This window comes from Echeneis naucrates, chromosome 18, assembly GCF_900963305.1.
Source record: "Echeneis naucrates chromosome 18, fEcheNa1.1, whole genome shotgun sequence".
NCBI classification, from domain to species: Eukaryota; Metazoa; Chordata; class Actinopteri; order Carangiformes; family Echeneidae; genus Echeneis; species Echeneis naucrates.
The window spans coordinates 3,188,280-3,212,715 of record NC_042528.1 but is presented as its reverse complement, the minus strand read 5'-3'; the positions used below and the strand labels follow the sequence as shown (position 1 = coordinate 3,212,715).

The following is a 24,436-nucleotide window of genomic DNA, read 5'->3' as shown; positions in this document are numbered from 1 at the left end:
ATGTTCTTATTTCCTCGTTCCTGTCTTTCGTCCTTTCAGATTGTTGTTCATAAACAGTCGCTGCTTTAACAGAAATCTGTCTTTAACCCGTTTTTCAGTCTTTGCAAGCGTGAATTATCTCATAATGTTTATGTTAACGGTAGTGAATGTCACATCAGGTTATCTGATGCCATCATTTGCTGGTTGGATGTTGTGTATAAATATGTTTAGGTGTATGGGGGGGGGTGTGTTTGAACTGGAGGGGGTCGATCAGCTCTCGTCTCTTACGTCATCCCAGTAGCACCCAAGTTCAGGGCTCCGGGTCTCTCTGAGGAGAGAGATATTTAAAGCTCACCAGGGGAGGAGCTTTTGGAGGGGGCAGAAAGAGGGGATCGGGCTGGGGGCTCCTAAATGTCGACTCCACCTGTTGTGTGTTGTAACTCACATCTGTGCTGCCCGCTTCATCAGCGGTTGGATCTCAGTGGAGGAATTCGGGACGATTGTTTACAAGAGACCTCTGACACGAGGAAGTGATGTCATACATAAAGTCAGCTAGAAAACCAAACACAAGTAAAGCAGATAAACCCAGTTAGTCTGCTGATCTGTTGTTTTTAGGTCTTGGACTTTTTTGTTTGCTTGCTTGTTGGTTTTATTTCTGTCTACTGAATGCTGTCGCTGAATTTTGACATTTTTTGATCAGTTTGTTCCTGTTTTTTTTTTTTTTTTTAAGAAGTCCTCCTGCAACAGCACCAAAAACAGACTAAAATGTCATGATTGTATTGGACACATTTGAGTTTTGTTCATGTTACTGAAGAAGAACACCAATTAGGGTTAAACTTTCCCATTTTTGTTGAGTAAATACTTTTGACACTTGCTCAGAGGTGACAAGTGTTGTCTGCCCGCTCGGAGCTGTTGTGGCCTGAGAGCGGCTGTTCACATCCGTCACGAGTGTTGTGGTTGAGGACTTGCACAACGGCTGTCACAGTTCTCCAGCAAATCTCCAAAAATGTGACCTCAGCTGTTTTGTTTTGTGGTTTGTTTGTATTTTTTGTGTTGTATGGATTCAGTTCAGTATCCTTCTAAGACACAGATCTTTGTGTCAGAGCTATTTAAAGCTTAATGAGTCGAAATGAGTCATGTAAAAGTTTCTTGGAGAACAAACTCATGAGATGAGCAGCTACAGCAGCACCGTTGTGTGTCTGTGTTTTTAATAGCCGTTGACCTGTGGTCTGTTGACACTGAGAGCTGCAGGTATTTTATTGTGGCGTAAAGATTGACATCCTCCTCTGTGCAAACACTTATTACTGCCAGACAGCTGAACTGAACTGAGGCAGCTGTGCTTCAATGACTGTTTTCATATTTATGGCCATCAGTTGCTTGTTTATCGCAGAGCTATAATTTCCAATAATTTTTAGGTTTGGGACACTCGTGTCTATGTTGAAAGTAGATTTATATTTTCATATTATTTATACTCACTGCGGCACTAATAGATTAGCCCACATTAGAATTAATGTGTTCATGTGATGGGATGTTTGTTGGTTCAGGTTTAACAGTGTGTGTCCTTCTGTGTCACAAACACAGCGTCCTCATAAACAGAAGAGCACTGTGGTTTTATGTGCTGGCTATAATTGTGTTCTCCGAGTGGTTTGTGACTTGTTTGTGTGTGTGAGTCCAGGACATGAGTGCTGAGCAGGTGTGTTAAAGGTAGCCGTGGCACAGGTGTGAATGTGAGCTGTTATTTTTATACCAGCAATGAGACATCATTATCTGTACAAAAACCAAAAAAAACAGAGGAGACGTGGGAATAGAAAAGACTACAGTTTAAATTCAGTAAACAAAACAATTTTTCTGATGATAAACAACAAACTGATGAAACTGAGTTTAACTAAACTGGATTAAAATGACGATATCATGGGTTTAAAGGCAAAAAGGGAAAATTAAAAACAAACCACAATGAATAGATGAAGTACCACACGAAAAGTGACCCACTTCTTTAAGACTTTTGTTGCCTAACAATTCCCGACCCTGAAAGACTGAGCATAAATATAGGTAGAGATCAGACCAGCAGCATATCTCCTTCATCGGATCAGCTGCCTCTGATTGAGGCTGTAAATGAGCGAAATGGGCTACTGTAGTCTGCTGAGAGCTTAGGTGTAAATGAAACTCTGATTATCTGTCTCATTAGCAGAAGTGTGAAACCTGATGTTTTATTTCGGTGTGGGTGAGCGGTCGGAGGGCTGCCGCAGTGTAAAGAGCACCTTCACATAGCTGGAGTAACACTCGCTCCAGGCTGATCTTCAGGGCAGCTGCGGCTTAAGTGTGTTTTCACTGTGTGTGTGTGTGTGATGTGTTGTACTGGCACAACAGAGGGTGAGAGGCACGTACCTGTAACACACTGCAGCAGAAAGATCAGCTGTGTGAGGCCGTTTTGTGTCTGCGGTGAGAGTTATGTCACCGTTAACTGCAACATAATCCCGTATTTATGACTCCTCTGTCAGGGACACAGCACTTCATGAAAGGATTTATTCCAAATCAAGACTTTTATTACATTAAATCATCAAAACGTCTGGAAACATTTTGGAAATTCTATTTTTGGTCTTAGCTGAAGTTCAGGAAACACCCAAAAAGATAATTATGAAACAATAAAAAATATATTTTTTTATTTATAATTAGATTTAAAGTAAGTCTGCCATTGCTGTAACATTGCTGTAAATGTTAATATTTGAATTTCCTCGTGTGAAACAAGACGAACGCCCTCCTTTGCTCCACGTTAAGATACTGGTGTCGACTGTCCAAACTACAGCAGAGCCTCACCGAGATAAATTACGCAGCAGCTCTGTTGTGTTGTGTGTGTTGCAGTAGTCTCCCCTCTGAGGCCGACTGCAGTGCTGCGGTTGCATCAGCTCTTTGATGGACGGCCGAGCTAGCTGACATTATTAAGAGCTCTGAGCCGGTTCGAATGCGGTGTGTGTGAGGGTCAGCAGCCCTGATTCCCCCTGGGAGGCCTCAGTTATGACAGGCATTCAGCGGGACTACCGTGACCTCATTTTACGAGAAGGCTCCGTTAAGAGGGCTGAGCTGGGCCGAGCCGGGCCAGACCGACAGCTGTTGGGGGGGTGACTTCATGCCCGTGGACTCTGTAGACCGCCACCAGTATTAAAACAAACCCACGGGCCAACCGGAGGAAGAGCCTTTGGGTGCTATCATGGCAGATAATCATTTTTTTATTTAATCCCGTTAATCATTTTCCACTTTAATGAATTTGGGAATGTGTTTGTACCTCCGTCTTTATTGGCTGAATTAAATTGCCACCAGCTCAGTCTCCTCTGATGTGGCCAAGCTACCGCCGCTCAGATTTTGTGCTTTCTCAAGTTCATTATTTTAGATCCCCCCCCTCTCCAATCCATTCCTTCCTCTCCTTCCTCTCTCTCCGTCTTGGACGCTGACGGTTCACCTCAGGAATCCAGCCTTCTCAGCTGTCCGCTGGTGTCCCATAGCAACCCGATTTAGCCTCCTCCTCCTTTTTCTTGCCCTCTTCCAGCCCTCCCTGTTCTCCTCCTCCCCTACCTAATTTAGCCCCCACCCCTCCCTTATCTCTCCCTAGTCTACCTCCTCCTTCGCACACCTTCATGATTCCTCTTGGCCCGGTGGCCTGTGTGTGCTGGATTAGGAGTCTGTCTAAATTTGGTCATGCATGGCAAAAGGAGACGAGCACCTGCTGGGACCGCGGCTGGTTGGACAGGCGGCCTCCTCTTCTCTCCAAGACCGTACATCAAATTACACCAGGGCCGGGGCATTCCTGTCACTTCTCACGTCGCCGCCTCTCTTTACAAGCGTCTTTCTTTGGGCTTTCAATACAGTTTCAACAGGACAAGACGAGCTGCCTCTCTGTCCAAGTTCTGGGCTACTTTTTAAGCAAATGCGGTAAAGTCTGCAAAAAAGCAAGTCAGCCAGTTTCCCTTTGTGGATCCTTAAATGAAAATGGCAACAATGCAGCAAAAATACTTAAAAGTCCTCCTATTTGAGAAAAAAGTTCAAATTAATTAATAAAAAAATATTGTATGAATCAGTGCGGGCCATCTGCAATAAGCGTAGCATTTTATTAAATTATCATTAAGAAAAATCCTGTAACAAAGCGTTGACGGGTCCAACATTATGTCTAAGTGGCATAAAAAGGAAACGCTTTTAGCTGCCGTTATGGAGGCATTGAGACAAGAATACAGAATCAGAGGAGCATCTGCAGCTCTGCTTTAATGTGACCGTGCAGAAGTCTGAGGCTTTAAAAAGGATGCATGATTCAGACACTCAGCAGCAGCAGTTCACGTCCGACTGAGGTTGCTCCCAGCATCCTGAAAAATGAAGGATTTAGCGGTGGACTGTCTCCATGATGGCGTCTGACCATCAGCTGGCGACGCCCCCCTCTGCATCTAACTGTCCTCATCTGCTGTCCAAGTCTTATTTGTGTGATCCTGTCTTGCGTGTTGAAGACCACAGTGATAATCTTAAACCGGTTCTGAAATACATAAGTTTTCATTTTATTCTTTTTCACTTTAGTTAGCAGGAAGATTGTGGAACTGCGGCCTTCGTTCGTTATTATAAGACTCAGATCAGGCCAAAATTCATTTTATCATCAAGTCTCACAGAAATCTTCAGCACTTCTGCAGATAATCAAAATAGTTTGGATGAATGAAATAATCTCTCTTCCTACACTCGGCCATCTTTGCTTCTTTTCTCTCGGCCCCTCTCGGCTTCGTCTTCTCCGCTCTGTCTGTCACTGCCTCCTCTCCGTCCGCCCGTGGAGCTCGACAGTCACACTCCAGAGCAGACGTCAGACGTGGAGGCGCACACAGCTATTAACATACACCCACACGCTGCTCATGGACATGTACTTTTTCCCTCCTAGATTGTTTAATGTACTCTGCTTGGCTGTAATGTAAAATTTATGCACTCACCTACTGTGCACAAACCCCGTTTCATTGCTAATTTATACATCTCTCTCTCTCTCTCTCTCTCTCTGTGTTTCTGCTCAGTCTCTCGCTCTTCACTCCACCCACACTATCATCCAGAGTTAGTTATTCAGCTCATGTACTTATTCTGCTTCTACACCCACACACACTCCAAAACCCTGGCAAAGTTTTGGCTCTATAGTGGCAGCCCTAACACACACATCCACGTTTGAAGCTAAACACCATGAAAGCCTCTCAAAATGTCGTTCAGCGATTGATTGAAAGGTCTGATGGAACCAATTGAATTGTCCCCAACGTGCGTGACTGACACCATTAGGCAATTTTCCAGACAGACGAAAAGCAAGCACTCAGCGGCCGAGAGCCATTTACATCACTGCCTGCTTTAAACCCATTACGCACAGCGCCATCACCTAATGAACAGTTTGGGTCCTAAAATGAGGTCTCTGGCTTTCCTGCTCTTTGAAAATGCTCAGCACGACGCCGAGGTGACAAACACGGGCCTTCACAGCAGGTACCTTCAGGGACTGATACGGAGCAGTCAGCGCCTTACAGCATCTCCGTGACCTTACGTCATATTCTCAGTCAACATCTGAAAAGATAAAGGGATGGACAGATTATTTATCATTGATTAAAGTTCTGACAGTTTACTGATTTTTATGTAATTTGATTTATTTATTCAAGTTGGTTTGTGTTACCGTGCAGCATCATTTCCTGTCGGCTGTTCAGCAATTCAGATTTTAAACTCCAACTCTGAATCACCAGCGGCCGTCAGAGCGAGGTAAATATCTGAGAGTGTGCGCGCTCGCCATCAGCAGCCGCTGTCACGACGAGGTCACAGATGGAAGCAGACAGTTCAGGCCTGGCTAAGCACTTTGATCGAGCTGTCAGTGGGGGGAAACGTTGAGCTCTGTGCGTGTCATGCCTGTGCACGTAGAGATGGTGTAACGCTCTTTGTTTGCCCCCCCCCCTCTCTCTCTCTTTTTCTCAGACCTTCACAGCTTGGTGCAACTCCCACTTGAGGAAGGCTGGGACACAGATTGAGAACATTGAAGAGGATTTCAGAAATGGCCTCAAACTCATGCTGCTGCTGGAGGTCATTTCAGGTGGATGCCATCAACACACACACACACACACAGGAAGCTGATGGCAGGATTAGATAACTGCTTTAGATTTATTAATGTTATCACATTTTCTCTTACTCTTGTCCATCATTTTTTTTATTTTTATTTATTTTTTAGCCTGACTGATGTCACCATCCAACATGTGACTAAAATGGAAGCCCGTCTAATCAAGTCACTGGCAAAATGTGAAAATGAGGCCCGAACAAATGCTGCCTTTGTGGCAGCCTTAGCTCAGCCCATGACTCTAGATGTAGTGAAGCAGAAAAATGTAAATGAGAAATAATAATTTTTGCTTAATTAGATGAAATCATTTTTCTCCAATGTGCAGCTTAGTTTCTCAGCTAATCCCTTTTTTTTTGTTGGTCTTAAGCAGCTGAAAGTGTCGAGATGTTTGGCATTCATACTGGAAGATTAATTTAACTTTTTAATGTAAGCAATCTAACTTTTTTTTTTTTTTTTAACTTTCAGGTGAGAGGCTGCCTAAACCCGACAAAGGCAAGATGCGTTTCCACAAGATCGCCAACGTGAACAAAGCCCTGGACTTCATCTGCAGCAAGGGAGTCAAGCTGGTGTCTATCGGTGCTGAGGGTGAGAGTCCTGACAGTGCTGACATTGTTTCCCTCCCTCTGCGACCAATTTTCTTCCCCCTTTAATTAATAACGTCACAGTCTTTCCTGGACGTATCTCTGAGCGCCAGATGGCTGCTGAAGTTTACAGCATCAGGAGAATTCGGATGAGCTGGCAGTGACAGGAAAGTAAACGACAATTCATCCAACTGGGAACAAAGACGAGGGATTGGCTGAAACACAAAACGGTTTCTAATTTATTCTAAAATATTTTAATTTGCTCTAAGTGACCTTATCTATATTGAGAGCACTGTTTTCTTCAAATTACCGTATAAAATCTGCCGACATAAAATGTAATTTTTGTTGTATACCTCGATAAAATAATAAACTCTAAATTCAACATTTTTTTTCTTTAATTGCAGTCTTTAGCACCCTCCAGCTGCATGGAATACAATTTGTCTCAAAAACAAACCTTCAGACAGTTAAACTTCTCACATGGAGAGGTCTGCATTTAGATTTAATCCGTCTTCATAAATAATTGTGTGTTTGTGTGCGTTTGCAGAAATTGTTGACGGTAATGTGAAGATGACCCTGGGTATGATCTGGACCATCATCCTGCGCTTTGCCATCCAGGACATCTCTGTGGAAGGTGAAGCAGCAGATTTCACACATCGCATTCATTTCACATTGAAAACAACGCCAGCATGTGACACACATTTTGGGTTTAAATTGTAAAATGCGGTTTTAAAAATGTAGTTTGGTGATTCTGTCTGTTTCCATCTTTATGCTAATATCTAAGCTGCTGGTTGGAGCTTTCATACGATCCAGACAGAAGAGTTTAGTGAATAACAATAAGGGCATTAATATCACTGAAGGCGATTTTTGATACACAGCGCTGGAGCTGACTGTCATTCCCGAATCCGTCATGTGAGTGAAACCCACAGAGCCGGTTTGTCTCTGTAGTGTCACTCAAAATTTCACACCTCAGCATGAGGAAAGAAAGCCGTTTTTCACTTTTTCTTTTGGGGGGGGGGACACTCCCAAACACTCACTGAGCACGTAAAAGTCGAGATATTTCACACTTGAAGGACCGACATCACAAACATCACAGAACAGAGTTCCATACATCAGTCACATGTGTGAGGAAGATCTGGTGATGAGTTCATGGACATTTATCTACGACACACTTGCCGGCTTGCAGTAAATCACATTATTTTTCTCCCTCCATTGAGCCCTGAAGGCCAATTCACAATAAATTTTAATCTAGAAAGACTCGGACCTTGTTGGCCCCGTCCTTCCTCACACGTCCAACCCCTCGCCTTCAACTAATCTACTTTGACTCTCTTTTTATTGCTCCTGCTTTTCAATATCTGTTGTGATATAGCTTGGCTCCCTTTCCCGCTGACCTCCTCCTCACCTCCCATAATGCATCATTCCTCTGCTGGTGCAGGAATGTATCCTTAAACGACCACCTGTGACGACACGACTCTGAAACTAAATGTTGCTTACTGTGGGCAGAAATGAACAGATTTCTTACCCTCCTCTTGCTACTTTGCATTTCTCATAAATCCATTTTTCGCCCTTTAACCTCGCTCCTTATTCAAACCTGCCACCTTTTCGTCCTGTTTCTCCCACTCATCATCATCCATCATCTTTTTTTTAAGAATAATGTTGAGATAAAACAAATCTTTCTCTTTGCAGAGACCTCTGCTAAGGAGGGTCTGCTGCTGTGGTGCCAGAGGAAGACTGCCCCCTACAGGAACGTCAACGTGCAGAACTTCCACATCAGGTGAGTCAGCCGCTGATCCTTCTTTCACCGTGTTCCTTATTCTCCTTTTCAAATCTGTGAGCATCTTTGGGCTGAAAGTTGAATGTCCTGTCCTTCATCTCTCCTCGTGCTGTCTCTACCGACGAGTTTAACTTCTCCTTCTTTTCTTTTCATCCTTTGTCTTCTCCTTCCTCCTCCTCTTCCTCCTTCCAGTTGGAAGGACGGCCTGGCTCTGTGTGCCCTCATCCACAGACACAGACCTGACCTCATTGACTACTCCAAACTGAGAAAGGTGCCCTGTCCTCCCTTCTTTTCCTGTGTCCATCTAGTTTCTATCTTTATCCTGAGTCATGGCTGATGCTGAACATTTTGCATCTCTAACCTCAGTACATCTTAACGACGTCTCCGTCTGGCATTTTACAGCAGTAAATGTTTCGATATCAAATCTTTTATAGATATAAAACATCAGATTAAATCTTTCAGACTGATAGTGTCAGTAATATAACCAGTGTGTTGTTGAACCTGTATTTTTTTTTGTTTTAATTAGATAACAGTTTTGGGGTATTTTGCATTGTGAATTCTTTAAATTTTAATTTGACAACTAAAGATAAAAAAAAAAAAGAAAAAATGTGTGCACTTTGTGCATGAATAGCAAAGTAGACAACACATCTAATTATTATTATTTGACACAGAACAAACAACAAGAGCAGTAACAGGATCATCACACTTGCTGCCAAAAACCTCTTGAGACTGAAATGCCGCCTTATTTCATCTCTGTCTGTTCAGTTTGCGGGTCTGTTTCCTTCTTGTTGTTGCGTACGGTGACATAAGCTGCTGTTATAATTCTTTATCAGATAAATTTGTGTGTGCAGTCGTTGGTGCCTTTCTGACCAGCAGCTCTGTGTGTCTTCAGGATGACCCCATCGGTAACCTGAACACCGCCTTCGAGGTGGCTGAGAAGTTCCTGGACATCCCCAAGATGCTTGACGCTGAAGGTGAGATGGAGAAACGTGTGTGTGTGTGTGTGTTAATAACACTGACGCACACTGACAGCCTCCGCTGCAGCACAGCACACAACGGCAGATGGCACAAGGACGAGAGGTCCCTCTTACTTCAAAATCAGCCATTTGCATAAAATATGAATGTTTTTTAAATCACTTTAAAAGCATCTATGAAAGCGCTGATGTTCTGACCCACAGAAATATTCTCTAGGCAGGTGATCTCATAAGATGACCCATTAAAACAACAATAAATCACAATGTTCTTCATTTTCTGCTGGCGGTAATATTGTTTTTTTTTTGTTTTTTTTTAAGTGCATGTTTTAATTTAAAGGTTAATTAGGTGTAATCTTGATTTAAAATTATTCTTCAGGACTGTTCAGAAACTCTTATCTCAGTATTATCCTGGATGTTGTTTTGCTCACAGACATTGTGAACACGCCCAAACCTGACGAGAAGGCCATCATGACCTACGTGTCCTGCTTCTACCACGCCTTTGCCGGCGCTGAGCAGGTCAGAGAGGAGTTAATATTCTTATTAAGTCGACTATTCGAACCCCACCGTGGGATTGTTCCTATGTGCTACCATCCTTTTGTGAGTTTTATTCTCCGCTCTCTCGCTCTTAGGCTGAGACAGCTGCCAACCGTATCTGCAAGGTGCTGGCCGTCAACCAGGAGAACGAGAAACTGATGGAGGAGTACGAGAAGCTGGCCAGCGAGGTGAGAAACCGCTGCAACCAAATACTCCCACTCTCAGTCTGTGCTGCGCATCCTCCTCTGCAGCAGCGCTGTAACGTTCCCTCGGGTTCGACTCACTGCTTCTCCATAAACTTTTTCTGATCCTCCTACTGATGTTAGAAATCACCAGAGCCAAATCAATAGTGTGATGATGAGTGAAAAACCAAAGTGTCGCAGGAACAGAAACTTCGATGAAGCAGCTGAGAGAGATGAATGTTTACAATATAAGAGTGTTAAGTACAAAGAATCAGCACACAATCTGTGAAGGAAACATTCAGTTATCAACACTTTTCATGATTAAAACATTTCAACATCAAAAGCAAAAATGCTCTCAGCCTTTAGAGAAACGCTAAAGAACATGAGATCTGAAGTCCAAAGGCAGCTTTGCATGATCACGCTTGATTAAAGAACAAACCAAAGCCCTTTTTTTTGAACGATCATCACATCTGGCTCCTCCAGCTGCTGGAGTGGATCCGCCGCACCATCCCCTGGCTGGAGAACCGCGTGGCGGAGCAGACCATGCGCGCCATGCAGCAGAAGCTGGAGGATTTCCGTGACTACCGCCGCGTCCACAAGCCGCCCCGCGTGCAGGAGAAATGCCAGCTGGAGATCAACTTCAACACACTGCAGACCAAGCTGAGGCTCAGCAACAGGCCCGCCTTCATGCCCTCCGAGGGCAAGATGGTGTCGGTGAGCAGGACGGGCTTTTAGCTCCAGTTATTGTGGCTTTTCAAGTTTGTCTTCCATTCTTTAGATATTATAAAATCCCCTCAAAGCCTCATTCTTCGTGGTGCCAAAAAAGGAGCTCCTAGTTTCTGGAAATTCAACATCAGCGAGACTAGTCTCTGTAGCAAATGTTAAATAATCAAATAGAAAAGGGCTAGAAAGAGGAAGGTTCGATTTTTCATTTTTAATTCACCTCAGATGCAAATATCTGACATTACATTTGACTCGTGCTAAACTTCTTTTTTAATTTCCCAGTGATTAATGAGAAAGTTCTCAAGGTATAAATCTTTGTTAATTCCTTTCTGAAAAGATACAACCTCCAAAAAAAAACCCCTCTTAGCCACAAACGCTTCCTTGTGCAGGATATTGCCAACGCCTGGAAGGGTCTGGAGCAGGTGGAGAAGGGCTACGAGGAGTGGCTGCTGACCGAGATCCGCCGTCTGGAGAGACTCGACCACCTGGCTGAGAAGTTCAAGCAGAAGTGCTCTATGCACGAGTCATGGACTGCAGGTAAAGGGACAAAAGAAAGGAAATGGAAATAGCTTGAGGATGTCAGACTGTTCCTGTTTGGAGTTTGTCCCATTCATAAAGACAAAATGAAGACATCCACATCAGATGGACTTGACAAATTACTTTCCTGTCTGCCTGCTGTCACCATAAAGAGCCCAAAGAAAGGAGAGTTCAGGTGTTACTGTCAGTTAAAATCACAACTTTGACCTTCTGGCCTTTTCCCGGTAGAGAAGAGCAAATTAAAAAAAAAAAAAAAAAAAAGCTTCCAGTGCACATCAAATGTCTGTGTTTCAGGTAAGGAGGACCTGCTGTCCCAAAAGGACTACGAGTCGGCCTCTCTGATGGAGATCAGGGCCCTCATGAGGAAGCACGAGGCCTTCGAGAGCGACCTCGCCGCTCACCAGGACAGAGTGGAGCAGATCGCCGCCATCGCCCAGGAGCTGAAGTGAGACACTTTCAGGAAAAGGAGAAGAAAGTAGTTTTATTGCTAGAGAAATATTCTGCAGACGTGATGGAGGTGGATGAAATAACTGTTAGGGAGAAGGAGAAATGGGAGTGAATGAGGAATAAGAAAGGTTATGGTAATTAAGGAACTGTAGGAGGTGAAGGAGGACGGGCGCCTGAAGTGTGTGAGGAATCCTAATGGCCGCGGCAGGAAAACACAGCCAAGAACAAAAGATGCAACAGATGACTGTAAAGCATATTAATGAGCGGGATGAAAGGAGCAGAAACCTCTGATCTCACGCCGCTCTGCCGGCCTTTTCCCACAGTTTGGAGGCGATCCCTTTGATGCCATATACAGTATAATGTGAGCTGTTCAGCACCATAATACTGAATATAATTCATCACCACCTCGAAAACAGACGGTACATCCTCAGATGACCCTACGATCACAGGAAGTTCAAGTCTCGTTATACATATTTGGAAAATGGGAGTTTTGTACGTAAACCAGCTGTGCATTTACAAACTTTTTTTTTTTAACTTTTGAGTTTACCCAATTTTTACAATCATGAGGCAGCAAAGAAAATATAATAATTACACATGAACGCTGACTCCAGCAGCAGTTGTGAATACAGATTTAGTTTTTTCACCTCAGTGGTTCACTTCCATTATTAATAATAATAGTAATAGTACAGACAAAAGATGGATGGATCACTAATATTTTTTTATTTATTTGTTTTTACTCCTCCAGTGAGCTGGACTACCACGATGCTGCTACAGTTAATGCCCGCTGCCAGGGCATCTGTGACCAGTGGGACAACCTGGGCACCCTCACCCAGAAGAGGAGGGACGCACTGGAGGTGAAGTCCAATTCGCTGCTTTGTAGATGAATGTTTTCACTTCACAAGACCGAGTTGACCACAGTGTTGTGCGTTTGTGTTGCCGTGTCTGCAGCGTGTGGAGAAGCTGTGGGAGACGATTGACCAGCTGTACCTGGAGTTCGCCAAGAGGGCGGCGCCCTTCAACAACTGGATGGATGGAGCCATGGAGGACCTGCAGGACATGTTCATCGTCCACAGCATTGAGGAGATCCAGGTAGAGCCAGCACCACGCATGAACACACACGTTTATTTTTTATTTCTTTATGTGAATCATTTCATAAATATAACACAGAACAATTATCTCAATCACTTCAGATAAAATGAAAGTTTGTAACTTTTGTACTAAACAGTTGGTAAAGAGCATTTCAGTGATGATTGATGAAACTCGTCCACCGACAGAATCTATTCAGTGATAACAGAAAGAAAACAGTACAAAACTGCATATCAACGCCCCTCAGTGACAGATTCATCATTTAATGTGTCAGACTCACAACAGATTCGAGTTTATGTGATATTCTGCTGCAATACAAGTTCAAATTAATGAGCTGATGTCTGACCTGGAGAAATAATGTCGGGATAAATTGAGTATTTGCAGCTGTGAAAGCAAATACATAATATACAACTCGTATGTGATTGATGAGGAAAATGGCAGGTCAGAGCAGATTTGAGGAATATTTTACTGGGCCCCATGAGATTAAAAAGAAGAACGCTTAATACAGATTTAATGGAATGTAGGACGCATCTGAATGTTTTCCTTGTGGTGCAGAGTCTGATCACCGCTCACGACCAGTTCAAGGCCACCCTGCCCGAGGCCGACAAGGAGCGCATGGCCACCATCGGCATCCACAACGAGATCGTGAAGATCGCTCAGACCTACGGCATCAAGCTGTCTGGAATCAACCCTTACACCAACCTCAGCACCCAGGACATCAGCAACAAGTGGGACACTGTGAGTCCAATTTAACAACGCTCAGACCTTTTGAATCCGCCTTTTGTTTCTGTGGCCACCATGTTAGTTCATTCCTCGAGAAAGACTAACACGTGACCAGAGCATCACAACTTTCCTACATGGTTCAGAATTTACTGAAAGAAAGTCCGTCATTTAGGCAGCATGGCTTTAGATCGATTGTTGTAAATGCATGTTTAGATTCATGTGCAAGAAAAAAACACTATCTTTTGCTCCCCTGGAAACACAGTGGCAGCATGTTTTAGTCCTAAACAGTCCTAAAACACCCCCTGTCTCGTTGAACTTCAGGTGAAGCACCTCGTGCCCCTCAGAGACCAAATGCTCCAGGAGGAGGTGGCCAGACAGCAGGCCAACGAGAGACTGAGGCGCCAGTTTGCCGCCCAGGCCAACATCATCGGACCCTGGATTCAAACCAAGATGGAGGTACAGTGAAAAGGGAACGCTAATATTTACTTAACACTCCTGTGAGTCATGTAAAACAGATTTGTGTACACGCACAGACACAGGTCAGATGCTGCTTCTAACTGCAGATATCATCCAGCAGCTGGACTGGACTTGACTGAAATACTGTGCGCATGTCTGCTGTCTCTGCAGGAGATCAGCCACGTGTCAGTGGACATCGCCGGCTCCCTGGAGGAACAGATGAACAGCCTGAAGCAATACGAGCAGAACATCATCAACTACAAATCCAACATCGACAAGCTGGAGGGAGACCACCAGCTCAGCCAGGAGTCCCTCATCTTCGACAACAAGCACACCAACTACACCATGGAGGTACAGTCGACTTAAACCATCTCCCTTTACCCCCCCCGTGCCCCCCCAGTCCGTGTGTGGCTGAGCTGTTGATCTATTTTCCCTCCGCTGCTGCAGCACATCCGTGTGGGCTGGGAGCAGCTGCTCACCACGATCGCCAGAACCATCAACGAGGTGGAGAACCAGATCTTAACCCGCGACGCCAAGGGCATCAGCCAGGAACAGCTCAACGAGTTCAGAGCTTCCTTCAACCACTTCGACAGGGTGAGGCGCTCACTGACTGCACTGTTACACTTATTTTGAAACACCAAAGAGAGCCTGTTGTGTTATATCCAGACTATTTGTTGGAGCAATTAATTCAGATTTTTTTTTTTTTCTTTTCCCCCCTTTGCAGAAGAGAAATGGCATGATGGACCCAGACGACTTCCGTGCCTGCCTCATCTCCATGGGTTACGATCTGGTTAGTCTGAGAGCTTCTCAGGAAAAATGAACTTTACCTTCACGTTAGCGTGACTGTGTTCGACTCCCTGATCGACTAACACGTCCTCCTCCGTCTGACAGGGTGAGGTGGAGTTTGCTCGTATCATGACCCTGGTGGACCCCAACAACACAGGCGTGGTGACCTTCCAGGCCTTCATCGACTTCATGACTCGCGAGACTGCCGAGACAGACACTGCAGAACAGGTCATGGCCTCCTTCAAGATTCTGGCCTCAGACAAGGTAAGCATCCTGTTAGCTTTAACCCCGAAGTATCAGAGCTAATACTCAGACCCAGATGTAAAAACAATAACTACAGTTGAAGCAGAATCATCAGTAAAAATAACCCATAATGTTTCCCTTTAAATGTGGACAAATAGCTGCTGTTTTTTTGTTCAGACTGAATAATGGCTTCAGCTGAGACGCCCACAGCTACTGGAAGAGTCAATATTAGTCACTAGTCTTATCTAATCCTCACTGATGCATCAGTGGATTTGTGCTACGAGCCATTACGACCCTTTAAAAATTCTCCCCTCTCCAGAGTTACATCACAGTGGAGGAGCTGCGCAGGGAGCTGCCACCCGAGCAGGCCGAGTACTGCATCAGCCGCATGACCAAGTACGTCGGACCCGACAGCCCCGCCGGCGCCCTGGACTACATCTCCTTCTCCAGCGCCCTCTACGGAGAGAGCGACTTATAAGCACAGCTGCTTCTATTTACCTCCTCCTCCTCATCCCTTTTTCCCAGCTCCCCCTATTTCTCCTGTTTTGGAGAGAGCAATTTAAAACCCTTCCACTGTCCTTCTATACGCTTTGTTCTTATCATCTTTTCCTCTTTCAAATCTTAACTTCCCTCCCCTTTACTCATCCCCCACCAACACTGCCAAGAGAGGGTGAAAGTAGAAGACTCTGTTCAGACTTTAAACTATGTTTGGACGGTCCCTCATTTCTTTTTGGGTGCCTATAAAAACCAAAAGTGAGCCGGGTATTGCGCTGAGCTTATGTAAGATACATACATATAACATACCTGTCTCAGGTGGTGATGATAATGAGGGAGAAAGAAGTTTCAAAACTCTTCATGAGCAAAGCCTCCTGCTCTTCACCCTCTCTCTGAGATGACTTTTTTTTGTAGAAGGGTAATTAAAGAAGAAAACATGATAAAAAAGCTGGTTGGTCAGTTGGCTTGGTTGGTTGTGTATTTGTGCAGATGCATGCTATGTTGAAGTTTAGAAATGCTGCCTTTGAGTCTCTGACTCTCCCTTAATCACACAAAAACCCCAAACTGTGTTTCAGTCAACAGAGGAGCGAAGCCACTCGGGCGCTGCAGTCGCACACTGAAAGAAAAAAATAATAATTAAAAAAAAAAACAAAAACAAACCAGCGCACTGTGAACGTTAGCATCTTAAAACACGAAGCTCAGGAACGAACGGAGGATGAATGAGAGCATCTAAAGACTGCAAACAGAGCAGCTCAAAGCAAAGCACTGTGGGTAAATGTAGGCAAAGAAAGGGCCATGGCTGGATGGGGACTCAAGAAGGAAGGCAGAAAGAGAGAACGATCCCACACACCTCTCTCCTCTCTGTCCAACTTCCTCGGGTGAGGGGAGGAGGAGGAGGAGGGACACAGACAGAGAGAGGTGTCGAGCAGTGGCAGACAACAGGGCATCAGGGAAGTTGTGGACTAAAGAATCGATCCTGAATGTGGGACCATGGCAGGCCTATGTCAGTGAGGAAGCTCATAGGGTTTTGGTCCCATTTTTAAAAGACAGGTCGGCCATGAGAGCCAGTGTGAGTTGACTCGTGATTTTTTTTTTTTTTTTTTTTTTCCTCCTCCCCCTCTTGATCTGTGCTCCATTCTCCTCATCCTCAGCTCATTGTGTCCATTACTGACACCACAAAAACTCACTTTCACACAGTTAAAAGGTTAAAAACTATAACTTGGAATAAAAAAGGAAAATTATATTACTAAACAGCAGTTTGTGTTGTTTTTTTCCCATCAAGTTCAGCGCTGGCCTTTTTTTTTCTTCTCTGTACAAGAAGAAATAACTGTCCTCGACAACATATTAAACAATTTGGTTCACTGCTGTCCCACAAACTGAGTGTTCGTGTTGAGCTGCACACACTCAAATGTCTGACCTTTGACCTCCCATGCCAAGGTCACGTTTCAGGCTCCTTGTTGGGGTCCCAGCACAGGTGGGAGGGGAAGTCTAGACCTCTCTCCTGGGCGTGGCGTATCCAGCGCTCCTCGTCTCCTTGGTGGGTCAGGTACCTGCAACCCATCCTCTGCTCAAACTCTCTCAGGTCGCACCACAGCTGGAGGTCCTGCAGGAGAGACAGAGGATGAAGGAGAGATGAGTGTAAAGATATGCTTCTATAAATCCTGTGTAAAAAAAGAAACATAAATGTTTCTATTTCAAATCTTTTTTTTTTTTTCATCCATTCCTAATTAGACTAATTGAATTGACCAGTATCATACGTGGCATAACATCTGTGCAGTAATTAAATTGTGGGCTGTCAAAATCGTTTAAAATGATTATGTGTGATGTATCCGACCTGCAGCCAGGGGTGTCCCAGAGCTTTGCCCACACTGAACCGCTTCCTCACAGACACCTGCAGCAGGTTATTGATGAGACTCACAGCTGGAGAGAGAGAGAGAGAGAGGGAGGGAGGTTCATTTAAGGGATTTTAAAAGTGGTGCACTGGAGTCACCCAGTGGCCGAAAGGAGAAAATGGTGAAAGATGGCAAATATGTCTGAAATTCATTAAAACATGAAATTCTGCCGTAAAACGGATGGATTTTAAATATGTCACTCGCTGAACATTGCAAGAGCTGAAACAGGTTCAAAGAGGGAAAAGAGAATTAAAGCTAAATGGAAAAATAAGGAGTTACCCTCCAGGGAGATGGAGGCCCAGGTTTGTCGTGGGTACATGAAGGCAGCGTTGGTGATCTGCTGCTTGATGTCCTCGTCCTCATTGAAAGGGAACGTCCCGCTCAGGCTCACATACGTGATGACGCCCACCGACCACATGTCCAGGGAGCGGTTGTAGCCACTGCTGCTGATCACCTCGGGGGCCAGGTAGGCCGGGGTCCCCACCACTGAGCGGCGGAACGACTTCTCGCCAATAATGCGGGCGAAACCGAAGTCACAGAGCTTCACCTGCAGCATAGATAGCTGAGCTGATTCGAGTTTGGAGGGTATGACGGCTTATTTCTGCTGTGAAATGTGTGAAAAATGTAAAATCCCACCTGAGGGAAGGGATCTGCAGAGGCCAAAAGGACGTTCTCAGGTTTGAGGTCACAGTGAGCGATGTGTTTGAAGTGCAGGTACCGCAGAGCCTCAAGGATCTGTGGCAGACAAAAACAAGAGATGTCACGGCTCAGTGCTTATCAACTTCATTAATGCAGGAGAATGTATTTTGTAGCAAAATTCTCAGCGTTCGAAGTAGAAACTAAGGAAAATCTATTAAACATGAGCCACCAAACTAAATAGCTAAACCTGCCAACGTCTGACAAACTGAATTCTCATCACTGCAGTAATTCCACAGCGGTCCCTCGTCAGTGCTGGTTACCTGAGTGACCAGGAAGCGAGTGTTGCGTTCAGGGAGTCGTCCTTTCTCACTGGACATAATCATCTCCAGCATGTCTCCGTGGAGCTTCTCCATGATGACAAAGAGGTGCTCAATGGTCTCAAACATCCCTTCCAACTGAACCACACCAAGGTGTGATAGATTCTAGACAACACGCACAAACACACGCACATTAACCAGTACAGGAAACGAGTTGATAATAAAAACAGAGCTAACACACAGGTGTGATGAAAACCTGCAGTATGGACACTTCGTTCCTCAGCTGTCTCTCTTGTCTGGTGGGGAAACGCGTCTTGTCGATGACTTTGATGGCAACAGGTCGACCTAACTTCCTGTGAGTACCTGAGAAATAAGAAAGGATTCCGCTGTGCTTACTGTGAGTCCAGATCTCTTCACATCAGAGTCCTGAATTTCAATTTTGCTTTTTATTCTGCTTTTTCACTATCAGATTTAAAAGTTTTCATTGCAATTTTATGGTAATTAATGCTTTAAAAATAGAATTTTTAAGAAAACAAGCAAAAACACGTTTTTCTTCTAATTTGTCCCAATGTAAATGTCATAATCTGACAACGTGGTTAAAATAATGATCACCTCTGTAGACCACTCCAAACTGTCCGGACCCCAGAACCTCATCTGTGAAGATCTGATACACGGTGCTGATGTCCTGAAACACAACACAAAGGCAGAACTGTTCAACACACTCAAGTGTAACAGACAAATATGGCTTCAGCACAAAAACAACTGGCTGATTGATCCTTACCATGCTGTCTCTTTGTGAGTGTTCATCTGGAGACACAACAGGACAGATGAGGTCATTCAGATAGAAGCAACTCATTGTTTGTCAAAAAAACACAAACAGGTTTAGTTGGTGTTCCACGATCATCATTAAAAATTTGCGTCATTAGTTATTGACAGATAATCCAATCAGTTTCTAATTAGTCTAATCAGTCTCCTCCTCCTCACCGTGCGTCTCCTTCCCATGTCCTCCGCTGCTCTCCACGGGCATCAGGCCCTGACGGATGGCGTTTTCCCACGCAAGCTCGTCCCCTCCCGTCCCAACACAGTACACCACTGAGGCCGTCTCCACCTCGAAGGAGTGGGTGCTGTTGCCTGGCAACACGGGCATGGCGAGCTGGGCGGGGCCTCTGACCTGCAGCACCTCACAGAGAGGGATCTCCTGCAGGAGGAAGAGGATCTTATCAAGGTGACTAAACTGAATCAGTTCAAACTAATAATATGGAGGACTTTGTTTCCTCAAAGTCAGAAACTTTCAGCTTTCACCTTGTAGTACTTGGTGCTGCTCTCGTTCTGGTACAGAGTGATGGCCTTCTTGTCCAAGATCCAGTAATGACGTTTCCTCTGAGAATAAGAAGCGAAAACAGAAATAAATAACTGATCAGACAGCAGTGTGACTGGTGACAAAAACATATGCTGATCAAGTTAACCTTCTGGCGTGATAACATGTGTAAAGACATAAAATATTTAAATGAAGTTTACAAACAAAAGAAGGTGGAAATAATTAAACTCGTATTTGTGAATTTTTATTTCTTTTATGGTTGGGTTGGTCAGATTTCTTTTTAGCTGCTGTCTCCACAGGTCACAATCAAAATGTTCTAATATTCCTTAGAACATTTAGTAACATTGAAGATTTTTGTGAAACTGCAGCTCTTGAATGTGTGTTTGTGTGTTTCTCACCAGTGTGTCTGTGTTGGTGTGGTGCAGCAGCCAGCCTTCTCTCAGGACTCCACCGGCTCTCCTCTTAGTGTGATGCACTGACTGGACAAGCCTCATCAGGGGGATGTAGCTGCTGAAGCATGGACTGCTAGGACGGAAGAACAGGCAGAGGACAGCCAGAGGACAGGCGGTAAACAAAACGAGACTGGAACTTTTTTTTGTTGACCAACCAGTCCTCCGGGGTGCCTCCAGGTGGCAGCGTGTTCCAAACCATCACTGACCACAAACAGGTTTATCCTGCAGCGAAGCTGAGTCTTAGTGTGCACGGCACACAGTAACAATTGCAAGACTGTAACTTCCTGACAGGACCAGGGCATCGCGCCCACACACACCGCAGCCCCCTTTCAGAAGAGGTGATATCATCTGAATGCATGAACAGCCCTCTGACCTGATTGGCTCACATGGTTGCTCGACCTTGTTGAGCTCCAGTGACTCATCATCGGTGGACATCTCGTCATCAGAGGCGTCTAGTATTGAGAGGTACTCTGACTCAGTGTCGTCTGAATCTGGTGGGCAGCTGTGGCTGGCAGCTGTGGACCCTGGGAGGACAACATGACATCATACAACTGAGCTTCATCACAACCTGTATATATAGTTTTTAAAGTCGTACCAACTGTCCCACTCTGAAGACATCTTGCTGTTTTTGTATTTCCTCACATTATTATTTCATTTGGAAAAAAAAAAATCATATCCTGAAGTACTAAAGGATACTCTAAGGTTACTCTAAACCTAACAAGCTTTGATCCTGTTTTAATACCACTGATTCTGATTGCTGCCGGCACATGTGACGTTTCCAGGAATTTAAATAAGGCAGAGTCCTGAATCTATCAAATATTCCGAAGGAAGGTGAACCCGCTTTGACTCATCACGGTGTTATGAGAAGATCAGAGCGGCGGCCCTTTAGAAAGAAGCATGATCTAACAGAGTGATTGTCAGGCCCAGATTACAAGCTCCAGGGACCGCTGCTCACCTTGGCCACTGACGCCTCTCCTCTCTCCCGGACAGTCTCTGGGAACTAAAGGCTCACAGCGCCGGTGGCAGTTAAACCTGCAGTCTGAGAAAGTGAAGAGAGGATGAAGAAAGGAGAGCTGGCTGACAGGAAAACAAGGACGCCTAAGACCCATCATGAGGGTGAATCTTGTATGAGTAAACTATAGAACGTGTCAGAAGTCAACAGAAGTGATTTCAGTTGACTTTCCTTCATTAAAATAAATTTTTCTTTCAGATTAAACCCTGAAAATGTTTATTCCAGTCAAATACATTGGCTTCACTGGAGAACGATGTTTAATATGCATTAATATTTAGGAAAACTCATTCTTCATTGGTCTGTGCAAACTTCTGTTTAATCAAAATGTGATAACACAACAAATGTTAGCACAACATTATAGATGTTGCTAGAGAACACTTGTGATGTGATTTGAAATCTTCCTGCGGAAAACGAAAGCACTTGTTCTTCTTTCATCAGGCTGCCTCACCTGAGCACTGCAGCCCCTGTCTGAAGAGCCCTTTGAGCAGCCGGTGGCAGTACTGACACACGGTTGGTTTGGTGTAGCTGTGGATGTGGAACGTGTGAGGGACCTGTGCCCTGCTCTTGTCACCACAGCCAACAGCCAGCCACACAGGAGGCTCTGTCCAGGACGGAGGCCTGGTTGAAGGCTTGGACATGCTGATCTGCCAAAGGACAGACATGTATACTCATGAAAAGCCCTTTTATTGGATATCTGACTGTAAGAGAAGTCACCCTTCTTCTTACCTCCTCTAGACTTCCTCCTGCCTGATTTGAGAGGGAGTGTGCGCGAGGTCGTCGGGGAGGAAACAGGGAGAGGCTGGTGCTGACTTGACGCCGTGCTCGACTGCAGTCGTTGGGCAACTGGAGAGCGCAACGTTTATGGAAATCCAGTCCACAACCTGGAAAGGGGCACAAGAGGGGAAGCTGCTCAGACGCTGGACAAAGACACTGATGAGCAACGTGAATAATGAGGTGAACGGAGGAACTGAGCAGTGTTACCGTCACATTTTAAGCCCTGTCGAACGAGGCCCCACAGCATCTCTCCACAATGGTGGCAGAAAGTGGGAGTCCGGTACGACTGGACCACCAGGGAGTGCGGACGGATCCTCATCTCGGTCACAGAGGCCGACTCTGAGTGAGATTAAAGAGAGAAGACAGACTTTATTATCGCAACAGTCTCCAGTCAGGTTCTGCAAAAAACTGGAGATGATGGTGCGTGCCTGTCAATATAAATATTCAACACACATCAGTTGTTTTCTAATTTACGTCATTTTTTTCTGCTTTTTGTATTTAAAGGTTTTAAATAAACTGTGAATCAGTCAATAAAAGAATAGACCTCAGGCTTAAGAGCCAATAGATTTCTGATAATAAATCCAGTGATTTAGCCCAGAATTTTTTCTTTCCCTTAGTCTTTTCTCGACTTGGCAGATTAAAGGTCAGCCTGTTGACCTCTGACCTGCGATGATGACCTCAATGAGGTCTCCGTTCCGCAGCTCGTCATGGTCTGTCAGACGCTGCAGCAGCTGCTCGGAGGCCGGCTGATGTCTGAATAGCAGAATCTTCTCCCCAACACCGACCACGCTGCAAGTTGGAGCCTGAACGCACAGACAGGTGGAAAGACGACTATTTAAAACTAAATTGTTTTGTTTTCGTTTGAAAGGTTGTTTTACTGATTCCCTAGAAGAGGATAAATGTGCGGTGAAGCATTAATATTGGAGATGCAGCACTTCACCCAGCAGTGACACAGTATGTGACATATCTGCAGCAGTGTACTCATGCAGTAGACTTTGTTCTGTGTTCAACGACATCTGCACACACATTCTTCAGACAACATTAAACTGCTGCCTGGAAACTCAGCTGTGTGAGCTGAGCAGCTGTGTGTGTGTGTGTTTTTTTTTTGTGAAACAAGGCAGGAGAGGCTGTGGTTGGAAAGTTTTCTGCTCTCTTGTCGACCACACAGTCTCCTTAACAGCTCAGGCACAGAGACAACGCCTGCCATTTTTAATAAGAGCTGGTCTATAACCTGTGTAATCGGCTAAAACCACTACAACACCCTTCAAACGCTGCACCAAGCACATCAATGCATAACAATTTGGAGGTTGCACTCATTAGATAGTAGCGTACACAGTTCTCCATGCATGACCTTTTCAAAAGTCCACTTCCTGACAGTGGGACTATGCAACTTATTTTATTTTTTTTTTTTGGGTCGCGTAATTGTCAGTTTGGTGCCACTGCAAATTTCTTCCTGAGCAGCGGTCGGTTGAATTCTTTGTCCATGAATGTCACGTCATTGTCGTCACAGCTCCGAAAAGCAGGTTTTATCTGCAGCTGTGGGAAAAACAAAAAGACCACTCCGACGGACAGCAGCAGGTCCATCCAAGCAGACGGAAACATAATTCACAGCGGACTGTTTGTTAAAGGGGTATTACAACAAATCTCCTGCCTTGAATATGGATATTCATATTCAACACCATATAAATACCAGATACCTAAAATGGACCTCCAGTGCAGCAGGACAATTGAGGCTGCTCTGTTAATGAATTTCTAATATAACCACGCTCCAGCTTAGCAGAAACCAGACTGAAGATCTGATTACCTTGCGCTCTATGATCTCTGTGGCCAGCTTCTTGGCATGGCGGAAGCTCAGGTTGCCAGCTGGGACTTGAACCACCTCCCTGAACAGGCCGAGCTGGAACTGGACTAGGGCCGGCCCCGTCAGACTGGTGGGACTGGAGGGAGCCACTGCGGACATGGAGAGACGGCCTGTGAAGGCAAAAACAAAACAAAAAAAAAAAAGATATATGAGGTATTGTGATGGAGATTCTGGTCTTTTTTATTTTAAGAATGACACAAAGCTGCTGAATGTAGCATTTCAAAATAAAACCTTTGTGGCTTCTCTGTAGTATGCCATCCAGTCACTGATCATCACAGACATGATTCAGTTTGAGCACATTTCATGTGTCCAATAACATCAACCTTGTCATTCAAAAAGTGAAATAATCAAACGATAGTAGCTTTAAAATCAGGAGATTATCAACAACAATAGTTTTTTTTTGACTTCCCATCCTAATAAAAACAATGAAATGCCAGAGATGGCATGGTGGATGTGAGCAGTCTTACTTTCTAATCCTGGTTCATTCAAGCTGCGATCATTCACTTCGGACGCAGAGCAGCAACAGGTTTCAGCAGATCAGTCTGTCAGTGTGTCAATTCTCC

General features: G+C 44.7%; 2 protein-coding genes across 2 annotated transcripts in view; one reads left to right on the top strand and one right to left on the bottom strand.

The window, feature by feature from the left end:
• The window catches only part of actn3b (actinin alpha 3b), a 23,437-nt gene extending 7,846 nt beyond the window's left edge, over window positions 1-15,591 (top strand). Inside the window, exons 2-21 of the mRNA XM_029525797.1 lie at window positions 5,935-6,049; window positions 6,536-6,655; window positions 7,196-7,282; window positions 8,335-8,422; window positions 8,615-8,693; window positions 9,315-9,396; window positions 9,827-9,912; window positions 10,026-10,118; window positions 10,596-10,826; window positions 11,225-11,372; window positions 11,667-11,817; window positions 12,565-12,673; window positions 12,768-12,908; window positions 13,461-13,643; window positions 13,950-14,084; window positions 14,256-14,435; window positions 14,532-14,678; window positions 14,809-14,874; window positions 14,976-15,134; window positions 15,433-15,591. Of these exons, the coding sequence (XP_029381657.1) occupies window positions 5,935-6,049; window positions 6,536-6,655; window positions 7,196-7,282; window positions 8,335-8,422; window positions 8,615-8,693; window positions 9,315-9,396; window positions 9,827-9,912; window positions 10,026-10,118; window positions 10,596-10,826; window positions 11,225-11,372; window positions 11,667-11,817; window positions 12,565-12,673; window positions 12,768-12,908; window positions 13,461-13,643; window positions 13,950-14,084; window positions 14,256-14,435; window positions 14,532-14,678; window positions 14,809-14,874; window positions 14,976-15,134; window positions 15,433-15,591 (2,559 nt within the window). The remainder of the gene's footprint in view (window positions 1-5,934; window positions 6,050-6,535; window positions 6,656-7,195; window positions 7,283-8,334; window positions 8,423-8,614; window positions 8,694-9,314; window positions 9,397-9,826; window positions 9,913-10,025; window positions 10,119-10,595; window positions 10,827-11,224; window positions 11,373-11,666; window positions 11,818-12,564; window positions 12,674-12,767; window positions 12,909-13,460; window positions 13,644-13,949; window positions 14,085-14,255; window positions 14,436-14,531; window positions 14,679-14,808; window positions 14,875-14,975; window positions 15,135-15,432) is intronic.
• On the bottom strand, window positions 12,517-24,436 carry prkd4 (protein kinase D4). The gene is made up of 19 exons (XM_029525798.1): window positions 24,341-24,436; window positions 23,817-23,983; window positions 22,677-22,815; window positions 22,220-22,351; window positions 21,965-22,119; window positions 21,687-21,882; window positions 21,182-21,265; window positions 20,600-20,750; window positions 20,173-20,296; window positions 19,759-19,836; window positions 19,441-19,654; window positions 19,238-19,263; window positions 19,069-19,141; window positions 18,713-18,819; window positions 18,460-18,621; window positions 18,137-18,235; window positions 17,780-18,047; window positions 17,443-17,528; window positions 12,517-17,211 (listed from the first exon to the last, which is right to left on the bottom strand). Exons 2-19 carry the CDS (start codon window positions 23,970-23,972, stop codon window positions 17,047-17,049), a joined length of 2,415 nt encoding a protein of 804 aa, XP_029381658.1. The 5' UTR covers window positions 23,973-23,983; window positions 24,341-24,436; the 3' UTR covers window positions 12,517-17,046.